We start from the raw sequence: 13,889 nt of genomic DNA on the forward strand, positions 1-13,889 counted from the left end.
GAAAATACAGATATTTTGCATGTTGATTTATGAATATCTAGTTGATAAACACTGAACTTGAACTAATATCAGTAAGTTAGTAAAACTCGTCAGATTTATAGGCAACAGTGAAAAATTTTTTTAAATAGAAAAAAAAATTTTGAATTTGGAAAGGCATTTAGTTTTTATTCTAGGCTGGCTGTCAATGCTCAAAATGTGGTTTGCACAATTCTTGGGGTCCCAGAGATACATACAGATGATCTGTGAGATCAAACCGTTTTAATAATAAACCTAAGATGCCATTTTTTCATTTTCACTGTGTTGTCATTGGCTCTGATGATACAAAATTAATGGGGACTGGGTGTGGTGGCTCATGCCTGTAATTATGGTGCTTTGGAGGCTTGAAGCCAGGAGTTCAAGACCAGCTTGGGCAATGTAATAAGACATCATCTCTAAAATAAAAAATAAATTAGCTGGGTGTGGTTGCTCACACCTGTAGTCTCAGCTACTTGGGAGGCTGAGGCAGTAGGATCATTTGAGTCCCAGAGGTTGAGGCTGCAGTGAGCCATGATCATGCCACTACATTCCAGCTTGGCATTAGCATCACACTCTGGTAGTCATGATACTTAATGTCTAAACACTCAAAGTTAAAAATTCCCGAAGCAAAGCAAAACAAAAACAATTTTGCTTAAGATTACAACTGTTGAAGCACTTAAAATTTATGAATGTTATTAATTCTCTACTCTGGAATACATATATTCTAATATTGTAATGAACTGGGAAGTAGATATAAAATAATTTTGCTATGTATCAAAATTTTATCATGATCTCTGTTTCTTGATTGCATCATTCCTTGAGTCCCTAGCTGGACACCATCTTTACTTTAAAGTTATGACTGACAAATTATGGTTGCTCAGATATAGGTCAGATATTTTGAAAGTGAACCAAGTGAATCCATTCACTTCAAGATAAACAACTGACCATATATATTGTCATTGATAAATTGTAAGTGCCAGAAAAAATTAGAATTGTGGAGGACATATATTGTCCACTGTAAGCTTGAGAGCTTCTTGACATTTAATACTGCTGATTAGATGGGTGACAATACTAAGGAGGGTCAATTTTTGATATTGTATAATGAAGTGCCTCAATATTTGGAAGACACAAAACAGTAAACCAATATTTTTTCCAAATGAAAACTGCATGATGTTACAAAATCATTCATGAGTTAAAAAAAAAAAAGTAAATGGTTTAATGTTACAGAACAATGAAAAGTTAATTGATAGGTTTTAGATTCCATGTTGCAATGAACATTTAAAAAACTACCACTTGTTGAGTTTTGCTATTCTAGCTAAAAAGAATATCAGAAAGGACTATAAAATTTCCCATCATTTTTTAACTAGATTATCTGTGTAAGGCTGAATTTTCTTTATATCTTTGAACAAATCAATATTGCAACAGATGGAATGCAAAAGCAGATATAAGAATCCATCTGTCTTCTCAAGAAATTACAGAGAGCTGGGCACGATGATGCTCGCCTGCATTTCTATCTACTCATAAGGCTGAGGTGGGAGGATTACTTAAGCTTGGGATTTCTAGGCTGCAGTGAGCAATGATCCTGCCACTGCACTCTAGCCTAGACAAGGGAGTGAGACCCCAGCTCAAATAATTAAGACAAAAAAGAAAAGAAATTACAGAGGTTTGAAATAACATAAAATAATGCCACTCTTCTCATTATATTTAATGGTTTTCATAAAATATGTATTTTATTTTAACAGAATTATTTTAAATAAATTCATAATATTTTGAAAGACTTTCAGTTTTTATTCCTATTATAGTAAATATTGTTAGCTATAGTCCACATGAACAAAAGCTCCTTGAGATGTCTTACAATTTGTAAGAATGCAAAGGAGTCCTGAGACCAACAAATTTGAGAACAATTTATCTAGGCTAAATCCTTAATATTACCAATGAGAAAGCAGAGAGTGGTTCAGGGCCTCATCCAATGTCACAGGTTTTAAGGTCCCATTTGAGACTCTACTGTAGAATAGTACTTATGTAAGTTAGGCTCTGTGTCTGTCTGCAAATTGCTTTTCTCATACTTTATTTGCCAAACTTAGGTCCCTGCTGCTGAACAGTTAGTATTTCCTTATGCACCAACCCTGTCCTTTTATTAGAGATTCTAAGAACTGTACTAAAACTTGGATGTCTCCTTTTGAAAAATATTGGGTGCTCATCAGCAGTAGATCTTTACACACATCATGATCTGTGTTTTATTCCAAAACTTAATCCAAATTGTATTTCCAGCATTAGTAAATCTATTTTATAGTTGCAGTTCTCAGAAATGTAATCTCGCTCTCTACTAGGTGAGAGGCAAAGTCACTTCCTACTTTTTTTTTTTTTAACTTTTGTGAAAGAGTCTCTGTCACCCAGACTCAAGTGCAGTAGCTCAATCACAGCTCACAACAACCTCAACCTCCTGGGTTCGAAATTAGTCCAGCTAATTTTTAAATTTTTTGTAGAGTCTCCCTATGTTACCCAGGTTGCTCTTGAACTCCTGGACCTAAGCGATCCTCCCACCTCAGCCTTCCAAAATGTTGGAATTACAGGTGTGAAGCACCAAGTGTGACCCACTCCCTACTTTTTAAAATTGTATTTGTCAATGTGGTTTTGATTTGCATTTCTCTAATGACCGGTGATGATGAGCATTTTTTCATATGTTTGTTGGCTGCATGGGGGCTAGAGGAGGCATAGCAGGGGGTGGGGGGATTGGGGAAGGATAATATTAGGAGAAATACCTAATGTAGATGACAGGGGGATGGATGCAGCAACCCACCATGGTACCTGTATACCTATGTAACAAACCTGCACGATCTGCACATGAACCCCAGAACTTAAAATATAATTTTAAAATTGTTAAAATTGTATTTGTCTCATAAATTATTTAACTTATCAAACACTAACAGAGTTTGTCACAAGATGAGAGGATATTTGAATAAGAAGAATCCATTAACGCTCCAACCTAGCAATAGAATAAGACCCTGCCTTTAAAAAAAAAAAAATCTATCAAAAACAAAAGGACACATTATGCATTAGCCATTATTTTATAATAATGGTTATCACTCAATTGAATTCTCTAAGGAAATGAAACAAAACAACACAAACTCCCAATAGATAAGTGTGAAAAAGTTATAAAATGAAAACTTCTAAATAAAAGATAAACACTAAACAAGCCCATGAAAGAAACTTTATTAACAAAAAAAGGAAAATTAAAATAAAGAGAATAATTTATCTTTTCCTTTGTAATAAATTATAAACTGTTTTTATTATTTTAAAATGCTAGCATTCAGGGGTGGCAAAAATATGGAGAACCACTCTATTTTTGTTATCTGCATATATATTCTGTGGTGAAATAATATTTACATTTACCTAGAGTCATTACCATTTGTGTCCATGCCTGAAAATTTATCATAAATCATTAATTCAATAAAGGAAAAATCTATTTACTCAAAATGCCTATTGAAATACGCTACCTGGAAAGAAAAAAATGGATAATAATTTAATGTCCAGTAATAGAATTATTAAATATTATAGCATACCAGTGAGAAGAAATAATATAAAAGTGATAAATTAATTTTAATGTGTTTATAGAAACATGGAAGACTAAAAAAAGAACTTTCAAAGTGAGTGAACTAAGTAAAAATGCATATGCATGCTAACATCGATTGAAACCAATAATTTTAATAATAGATATTTTAAAGTTGTGATGACATAGCAACTTTTCTTCTGCTTTAAAAATGGTTACATTATTCTGGGTTTAAATAGAATGAACACATATGAAACCATGAAATCATGGCAGTGAAGTGTATTCCTTACAAGTAAGTACATGTTGCAAAGAGAGAGTGAGACTTAGTCTATTATTTTCACTTCCGTATCATCCTTTCACTTACCAGTGTACAAAAGAGGTTTAAAGTGCTTGTGTTATAAATTAACTTTGCCCAGTGTTTGAAGAGTGTGTGTTTTTAAGTACATATTTTAATATTTAGTTCAACAGGTGCCAACAATCATAAAACAGTCAAAAGTCCAAGTTGCCTTTCCCTTCGATGAGTATTTTCAAATTGAATGTGAAGCTAAAGGGAATCCAGAACCAATGTGAGTATTCTTTCAAATTAAATGATTCTTTAAATGTGTACTGTTCTTTACTTTTACCATCAAAAACTTGTTGAACTATAAATCTACACATGTTTGAAGCTAAGGGTTTACAAAAAAATAATATACATGCAAACAAAAATAAAGTTTGGTTATTTTACATATCATCTTCTGCCAGTTGAATTTATTTTGACCATAAACTAAGAGGTCTTATATAACATATTTAGAGTAGTCTTTAGTACAGCAGAAATACTCAACAATCTCTTAATCTACAAATTAAAAAGGTAGCTAAAAACTAGACGATTATTTATTCTACTTAGTAAAATGTAGCACTTCTTAAGTCAAAATTAACACATTTTTAAATATCATTCTATACATATTTATAATTGTATGTCTTTAAATTTAAACATCTTATTCTGTGAATAGGTTGTTACTTGATTTTTTTAAGTTGTCATAGAAATATTGTCATCTCAGGTGGCAGAAAACCATTTGCATGATGTACTACTATCTGGTATTATTTTATTTTGTAATTAAATAATTGTTATTCTAGGTGATCATAATCACTAATGAACTTTTCAAAATGCCTTCTGTGTGAGGAGGAAAAAATGTGGATTTATTGGAAGTGAGAAGGGAGAGACTATGGGAAGAATTCCCAATATTAAAATTCTACGTGATTCTAAAGTGGAAGACAAACCTACCTACTTTTATTAATCTGCATGATTATATTATATTCATTAAGAATACACATATTTAATGAAAATTACTGGTTTTTAATTGTATCATGACTATTATTTCTTGATAATTTCATAATTAATATCATTATTAGTGACCCATTAATATGCTAAATTATAATTATTTCTGTATTTAATAAAATGGAATATATTCAAAAAATACATGTAAATATGGATAGAATTACAAAGGAATATAGGATAATTTATTCAATCAGTATGAATATACTGATGAATATAATGATATGTTAACATTAATTAACTGAATTATTATGTCAAAAAATAATACCATACACTTGTCACCAGTGAAATATAAAACACACAGAGAGAAGTAAAATAAGTCAGGAGGGTGGCTGGGCAGGCCTACTCCTAATGAAAATACATGTTCATGAAGGTTTGTTATTCCTATTGGGAGAATAATTACTTAGATTAGTCTATGGTGTCCTGAAATATACCCAAATTTACATGGGTAATTCTAGTATACGATGCTGAATACAATCTAACTGAGAAGTCATTATTTGTCTATCAGACTGATAAAGATTTAAAGAGACTTTTTAATGTCATTATCATAGAACTGACACTCTAGTATACTGGGGTGGGAATTTGTACACATTTTCTTTCTAGAATGTAATTTTGCAACATTTATCAAATACTGTAAAAATCTTTTAATTATTGATTTATTGATCTCATTTCTAAGGAATTGGCATAAAGAAATATTTGGACAAGTACAAAGAATAAACATATCGAGTTGTTTCTTACAATATTTTCATAAAAGGATAAACATTGAAATGGTTATAAGTAACTAAAATAGTAACTATATGACAGAAGATAATGTAGCTGTGAAAATTGACTTTGGTATCATTACAATAATGGAAAAATTCAATTGGCCAAATTATATATTCAGTGTGGTCTCAAACATGTGACAAAATTCTAAAAATACTAATAGGAAATATTATCAAGTGTAATAATACTGGGCTTGTGTGTTTTGGGATTTTTAGTGAGTTCCTTACACATATATATATTTACATGAACAGAAACTATATGTGTTTCTGTAATTTCCATAATATTAATAATAATACTGCATTACCTTTCTAATTGAAAATTTTTTTTTTAAATTAAAGAAAGCAAAAGGTACTTTCCATTTTAATCCTATCATTTGTCAAGCTATTTTATGGATAGTAATATTTCTCAGATTCTTCTGAGACCCTTATTTATATCCTGTTATAGTCCATTAAGTGTATACTTATTACCATAAAGTGTCTTAGTTTTGTCATTTTTTATGCAGTTGCTAATAAATACTGTAAAAATATGTTATTATCTTTCAGGATTATTAAGTTTAGTTTTATTTTTTAGATTTACGTGGACTAAGGATGACAACCCTTTTTACTTCACTGACCCTCGGATAATTACATCTAACAATTCAGGAACATTCAGGATCCCAAATGAGGGGCACATATCTCACTTTCAAGGAAAATATCGCTGCTTTGCTTCTAATAAACTGGGAATTGCTATGTCAGAAGAAATAGAATTTATAGTTCCAAGTAAGTATGATAACGGGAATTTCATTTTACAAATGTTTTGGTGTTGTGTTAAATAGGAGTTATATTGGGCTCCAATGAACTAAAGCAATTCTTAATTAAATCAACTTATATGTGTCTTATATTTCATTTCTAAGGAAAATTTTCCTTCAGGTCTTGACACTTAAAATTGGATGACCTTAGAAAGCAACATAATTTTGCTGTGTTTCAGTAACCTTTTATCTAACGTGGAAAAATATAATACCTGCTTTGCCTCATACGATGAGAAATAAACACATTATTAGTTAAATTCATCTAAATTCCATGAAGTAATAGATAATCCCAAAGCCCCTGTGTAAACACAAGTTTATTTTTTGATAAAGCAATTTTCTATGGGCCTGGCAACTCTTCAGGGCAACTGTTTTCTATGTAGCCTTCTCGCTGATCTCAGCTAAAGGAAACATCATCATTCTGTGGTTGCCTCATGTGAAACATGCCATTTTGGTCAAAGAATCTGGGACAGGAGCATGAAAAACTGTATACAGGCTCTTAAATGCTTCTGACAAGAAGCTACACAGGCAACTCCCACTCATATTTTGTTAGATGGGGGAAAGCAAGTTGCAGAGTCCCACCTACCATCAATAATACGATGCTCGTTAAGAGAGGAGAACCAGCTATAGCTAATGTCAACCATAAATAAAAATGATGTAAAACTGTAAGACACTTTGCTGTCATATAGGTGTGTATTTATCAGTAATTGTCCCCCAAAGTAGTTTACTTTATTGGTAGCATATTTTGCCAATGTTCATGGGATATCCATGACCACCTTTTATATTTGATCATGTTTTCACCTGTTCTTAAGATATCCACCATGACACAATTTTAGCGAAAGGATTTATAGAGTACATCGTAGTCTAAAACTGTCAGCTAGCTTCTATTCAGCAATTTCTTCTTTCAGAGCCCTAGACAAGAAAGTATTTCAAAGAATGTTCTAAGCCTTGCAAAATATGAACAGTTGATTGTGAGGTTGCAGAATGTCCAGAAACTTCAGAAGAACAAATGTTGAAGGATATTTAACCCAAAAGTGCAGAGAGGGCGTTGTATTTAAATTGTTCTAATGTCCTTATATAATTCTAGAGGAGAGAATGTAGATCAATTTTAGACTCAGAAATAAAGTGTACATCTTAAAATTAATAGAATATTTACACTAAAATTATAGGAAAAAAGTTTTATCACAGTATGTGGTTGATGGGCGGGGGAGAAAACATATAAGAAGCAGAGAAAAAGGAAAAGTAAGAAAAGAAGAAAGAAAAAGAGGCAAAAATAAATTCAAATGTATCACAAATCAAAGATGAAAGTAAATAGAATAAATGCTCTGAGTTTAAAAAAAAGCTATAAACTTCTTACAATACGTTTATCTAAACCATAAAAATACAGAATTGTTGAAATTAAAAAGATGGAAAAAGTATCCCAGATACATGTTTTCCAAAAGAAAGATAAGTATGACCATATTAATATCAGTCAAAATAGACTCTATTTTTAAAAGCCTTCATGAAGATTAATTTGCTAGACATATATAATATTAAAATGCATGAAGCCAAAATGGAACTATAAAGAGAAATAGACAAATTTACCATAATAAGGAGATATGAACGTATCCTTTTCATTATTTGCTAACTCAAGCAGAGAAAAACATCAGTAAGCACACGGGATTTAAAGAGTCCAATCACAAGCTCCAGCTAATGAAAATGTATAGACTATTATAACTAAAACCACAAAATGAATTTTTTCATACACACATGGTAAAATGTTATATTTGAGGATATATTGGCCTATAAGGAAAATATCAAAATGCAATTAAGTTAGAAATAGATAACAAATAGAAAACTTAAAAAACATATCTTTGAAAGTTGTTAAATATATTTCTAAGTCAGTCTCTGGTCAAGTAAGAAATGACAAGGAAAGACAGGATCTATTTTGAAGTGAAGACAATGAAAATTCTATATAATAAAACATATTTGATACAGTAAATGCATTATTTAGAGGGATCTTTATCATTTTAAAGACATATTAGAAAAGCATAAAGGATGAAAGTTGATGATCTCAGCTTATTATGTAACATAATTTTAGGATAAAAATCAATGAGCTAATTTAAGGCAGAAGAATAAACTATAGTGAAAGGAGAAAATAATATAAAAGCAGAAGATAAATTCAAAAAAGTGGTATGTAATCTTTGTCGTGAAAGTATTCATATTTACTAAAAAACATAAAAAAGATCTAGATAAATAGAAAATAAGTAAACTATCAATTTATTGGAAGAACAAATACAGTTAAAATGCTCATTCTTAATGGATTGATATACAGAATTGAAATCAGATTGCCAATAGTTTGGTTTTTGTTTCTCTGTTTGTGAAATGTGACCAGCTGATTCAAAAATATATTTGAGGAACAAAGGAGAAAATTTAGTAGAAACTCTTGAAGAATAACAAGTCATAGGAACTTCTTTTCAGAAATCAAGAGTCAGCATAACACTTCAGGAATTAAGCCATTATGGCTTTGTGCAGGGTTACACAAATCAGAATAGCATAGTCAACCCAGAAACAAACACTCACATATAGAAAAACAGTTGACAGAATTAGCATGTTAGCATGGATTTCTCTCAAGTGGGCATCTCTGAGTTACTGAGATATTTTAGCATCAGAGCAGTGACATGTCAACCTGGAAATTATCCTTAGGAGCTAGGATTTGAAATGACGTTCAGTAGTAAATGTCCATGAATTCTGGATCTGAAGATATTGCCATGAAAACTGTGGTTGATAATTGTTAAACTATATATTATATTTTTATAGTTAACTGAAATAGGTTAAGACTAGAGACAGAGACAGATTAAGTATCTGTTGCAGGAGGCAAGTCATGAGGGTGATCCCTCACCTAAATTCTAGTGGTTGCTATGGAGACACAAAGGAAAAGGCAGCAGCTAGATCTATTGCAGAGAAAGGAATGGCAGAATTTCATTTAAGATTCTACAATTAAAGGATTTCAAAATCTTTTTTAATCTCATTATCTATGCAGACCAAGTGAAGACATGAACAATGCAAGGATAATTCTGACAAGAATATGAGAGTATTGTATTAAGAAATGAGATGGGAGTTAGATCTGAGCTATGTTACTAGATAATTGCTCTGTTTTTTTGTTATTGTTGTTTTGTTTTATTTTTGCTGCTGCTGCAGAAAAGAGCAAAATAAATTAGGTTTCTTAGGCATCATTTCTAGCCTTTCCTGAAATTACTTCATCATCTGACAGCTTTCTGCAACCGTCTAAATATTGAATAGTAACCCAAGCTAATCCTTAGGAGTTTATAAATCAGAGACAATTTAAAGCTTCCTATAGTCTTTAATTGATTCTTCTCTTAAATGCTAGAGAATTGATTCTTCTCATTTATTGATAGAAACTTGGTGTTTTAAATGTTAGAGCTTCTATTTCCCAATCCCCTGTTAACAAACAGAAACCTTTGTATACAATGTTCAGTTTTGTATTTTCCACAACATTGCAGTTAAGTTTTCTAGGGAAAGAGTGAAAGAAAAACAACAACAACCACCAAACAGAATGTACCACTTTTATATACAAGGAATACTATTTAATTAAATGTGTTATCCAAGACGTAGCATAGGGATTTTGTCAGTGAATTATTCAACAATCTTTCTGAAACTCCCATAATACACCAGCCACTTTCTAATAATTTTGGATTTAACAGTAAATAAAATCAAAGACTGTCCTCACGAAATGTACATCCTGTGCATGCATATGGTGATTGATCTGGAAAGGATGGGAACTATTTTCTTGCCTTCATTATCTAACTATCAGTAAAATTAAAATGATAATATAAATAATCCTAACTTGGCTGTTGAATACTACTCACCCTTCAGCACACAGATCAGATTTCTCCACTTAGCATTCCTACCCTATTCCAGCGTCGATTATTTTTTTTTCTGAGTTTTTAAACAACTTTTTTGTTTGTTTTTGTTTAGAGACAGGATATTCCTCTGTTGCCCAGCCTAGAGTGCATAGGCATAAACACAACTCACTGAAGCCTCATCCTCCTAGGCTCTAGCAATCCTCCCACCTCAGCCTCCCCAGCTGGGACTACAGGCGTGTACCACCACGTCCAACTATTAACCTTATTGAAGTATCATTTACATATCATAAATTTTACATGTTTTAAGTGTATAATTAATGATTTTTATAATTTTCTATTTATTTATTTATTTATCTTAGAGATAGGGTCTTGCTGTGTTGCCCATGCTGGGCTCAACCTCCCGGCCTCAGGTGATCTTCCTGCTTCAGCCTCCCGAATAGCTGGGATTATTGCCACATGCCACTATGCCTGGCCAATGACTTTTTTAGTAATTTTTTTAGTGAAATGTCACTATAATACAGTATGAAAACATTGTCATTACCACAAAAAGATTTCTTGTGCCCATCTGCAGTCACTCTCTGTTCTTACCTCCAGGACTTAGGCAACCACAATTGACTTTCTGCATCTTTAAATGTACTTTTATGGACATTTCATATAAATGGAATCATGTACATGGTCTTTTTCATATGTCTTCTTTCATTTAGCATGTTTTAGAGGTTCATCCATGTTTTAGCATACATCAGTAGTTTGTTCCTCTATATTGCTGAATACTATTTCACTATGTGGATATCATTTATTGTTAACCCATCTACCAGATGATGAACATTTGAATTATTTCCATTTTGAGCTATTATAAATAGTGCTGCTGCAAATTCCCTGGGGTTTTTAAAGCATTTAGTTGTGTACTGTTTGGGACAGTCTATCTATTGTCATATGTATTAATTAAGATCCTTAAAAATGAGAAAATACTAGCCTATCATATTGTTCCTATTCTAAATCGCCTGATAGTTGTCACAAGAATACATATTATACTTTATTTGATTTATTAGTTGATAAGCTGAAGAATAAAAGAATGAATAAAAGTAACATTGCAATTTGCACACACTATTAAAATAGTCTAAGAAATAGCAGACAAGGATCAATCTTCTATGTAATAATTTAATGAAAACTAATTAGAAATACTCATGTTCTAGGTTTCTACATTTGTTATATATAACTTCCTCAGATACCTCGGGACAATTTCCTTTAGATAAAGCCTGGCTTTTTACCACTCTGATTTGGGAGGTAGGAAACCTGGGTGTTGTAATCTATGCTACGTTCTCCTACTAATAAGTGCAAACCGACAGCCAAAACAGATCAATTTGTTCAATTAAGAGTGCAACTTTGAATTCTAAAGGTTTAATTAAGTTCAAGGATTTTACTCTGATTCACCAAAGTATATGAATGCCTAGAATGAAATGGGCTGAATTGGGTGTCCTTCCTTAGCATGAATTCATTATGAGCTCATAGACTGAAAGGTAGTGTTATTTCTCTGTAGTCCTAAGTGGATTAATGGGGTACTCTGCAGGAAATGGGAATCAATTAAATCTCTTTACTGACGGAAACTGGAGTTAGGGGTGATAAAGTATGTGCACTCAGTAGCATGCATTTGTGACAATGATGGCAGACTGTGAGCAATTTGCCAAGCATATTCAAGTGAAATGTACAGCACTCAAAAGCTCACCAGGCCAGTCCTATAAACAGAGTGCCAAGTCGAAATAGATAAAGCTTTTTGGTATAGGAAGATTCGTCCAATGATGTAAAAAGGGGAAATAATTCAATAAACAAATCATAGGTTCTACAGAAATGCACAGCATTTCCTTCCCTCTGTCTTTCCATCTTCTCTGAAAAAGTTAATTCAAATAATTGCACAAAATCACAGAAGTTGTTAAGATGCAGGCTATAGAGAAAATCAGGAGCAGCAGTAGACTAAAATTATCTGTCCTTTTACCCATCTTGTCTCTATGCATTTGGCTGTACCATGCAAAGTGAAAGTATTTGAGGAGTAGCCAATATGTATTGAGTAATTTTTAAGTGCTTGGTCCTATTTTAATCAATTTACATGACATATTTACATTTCAACATAAATCAAATTAGTTAGGTGTTATTACGTTTCCCATTTATGAATAAAGATACTGAAACATATTAAGTAGCAGATTCAAAGATCACATAGAAAGAGATGAAGCCAGGACTCAGGCCCAAGAAGCTGACTTCAGTGTTTATGGATAACCTGATGCTACATGTGTTGCCTATACTTTGATGACTCAGGTAACGCATCCTATAGATGAGCAAAAAGACATTGAACTTCTTTGTTGAAAATACCTTGATAGTAGAGTACCAGAATCATCTAGAAATAGGAAAATATAAGGAAATCTCCATTTTATTCCTTGAGTGCCAGAGAAAGATAATCTGTAGTGTTGTGTAACATGGTAGTGGTTTAGATGCCAGCGGTTTCTTCATCAAAGTGGTGAGTTAGCATGAATTGTATTTAGTTAAATTTCCCTGATGCCGTTTCACTACTATTCTTCACTATTAAGCATGTTGGCATGATGCGATTACACAGCTTTGGTTTTATTATATCACTATCCTTAAGAAGCTTCTACCCTGGTGAGGTATTTGAGGAGTCCAAAGAGATGAATTCAAAAGATTCTCAGATGCCAAAGGAAAACAAATGAGATAAAGAAAGTTAAAGATATTGGTCTGAATCTTTGTAACCAGTTAGTTTTCTAGTGCCTAGGCTAGAACCTAGTTTTATCCTTTGAATATCCTATAAATATAAATTCTGTTTTCAGATGTCTTCTTTATTTCAGGAATGAAGATGTTATTCTTCTGTACATTACGTTGAAATAATTGGGATGATGAGTTTTCAAAACTCATTGACAGCACCTCAAGTCATAGAGCTCCTGCAAATTTTGTATTTGCAAGTTGGTTGTGCCTTGATAGTTCTGGTATTAAGACTCATGTGCAGCTAATTTGTCTGTAGGAAAGGTTTTCCATGATAGATTTTAACTGGGGAAGTTTTCAAGAACCTAGATATGAATATATTTGAATGTCACTTGTAACCTTGGAGTTAGTTGTTGTTAGAAATCTGTCTATGACACTGAATAATAAATGTGAAAGCCTGTTGGAGAAGATTGAAAAGATGATGCTGTGATATGCTTGCTTCACTGATGTAAATAGATTAATAGTGGCATTATATAGAAAGGAAATTTATCTCATCTAGACTTGGTTATAATGGGATTTCCAAACATTCTTAAAGTTCTGCTTAGGTAGACTGTTATGTGCAAGTTGACTCTGATCCCTTTGCAGAGATGTCATTCAGGATCAAGTCCAGTCTTGAGACAAAGTAAAGTGATTTTGGTTTTGGTGTCATGAAGTATCCATGTGAAATATATTGGCAAGATAAAGGAGTGTAGTTGCCTCATATACAAAAGCAATTATTGTTTTTAATTTACTTTTAAAAGTATTACAGTTATCCAAACTCAAAAATGCTAATGTTTATCACCAGATAAACACAGTAAATGCCACTGGTTGGAGTTATTTTTAAATGGAGTCATCTCT

At 32.2% G+C, this 13,889-nt stretch overlaps 1 protein-coding gene across 11 annotated transcripts in view; it reads left to right on the plus strand.

The window, feature by feature from the left end:
* The window catches only part of CHL1 (cell adhesion molecule L1 like), a 203,692-nt gene that overhangs the window by 120,941 nt on the left and 68,862 nt on the right, over nucleotides 1–13,889 (plus strand). For all 11 annotated transcript variants that reach the window (XM_032290504.1, XM_032290498.1, XM_032290500.1 and 8 more), the window contains exons 3-4: nucleotides 4,026–4,131; nucleotides 6,210–6,397. In XM_032290504.1, coding sequence (XP_032146395.1) covers nucleotides 4,026–4,131; nucleotides 6,210–6,397 — 294 coding nt within the window. The remainder of the gene's footprint in view (nucleotides 1–4,025; nucleotides 4,132–6,209; nucleotides 6,398–13,889) is intronic.

Source organism: Sapajus apella, unplaced genomic scaffold (assembly GCF_009761245.1).
Source record: "Sapajus apella isolate SASKATOON/1434 unplaced genomic scaffold, GSC_monkey_1.0 scaffold23, whole genome shotgun sequence".
NCBI classification, from domain to species: domain Eukaryota; kingdom Metazoa; phylum Chordata; class Mammalia; order Primates; family Cebidae; genus Sapajus; species Sapajus apella.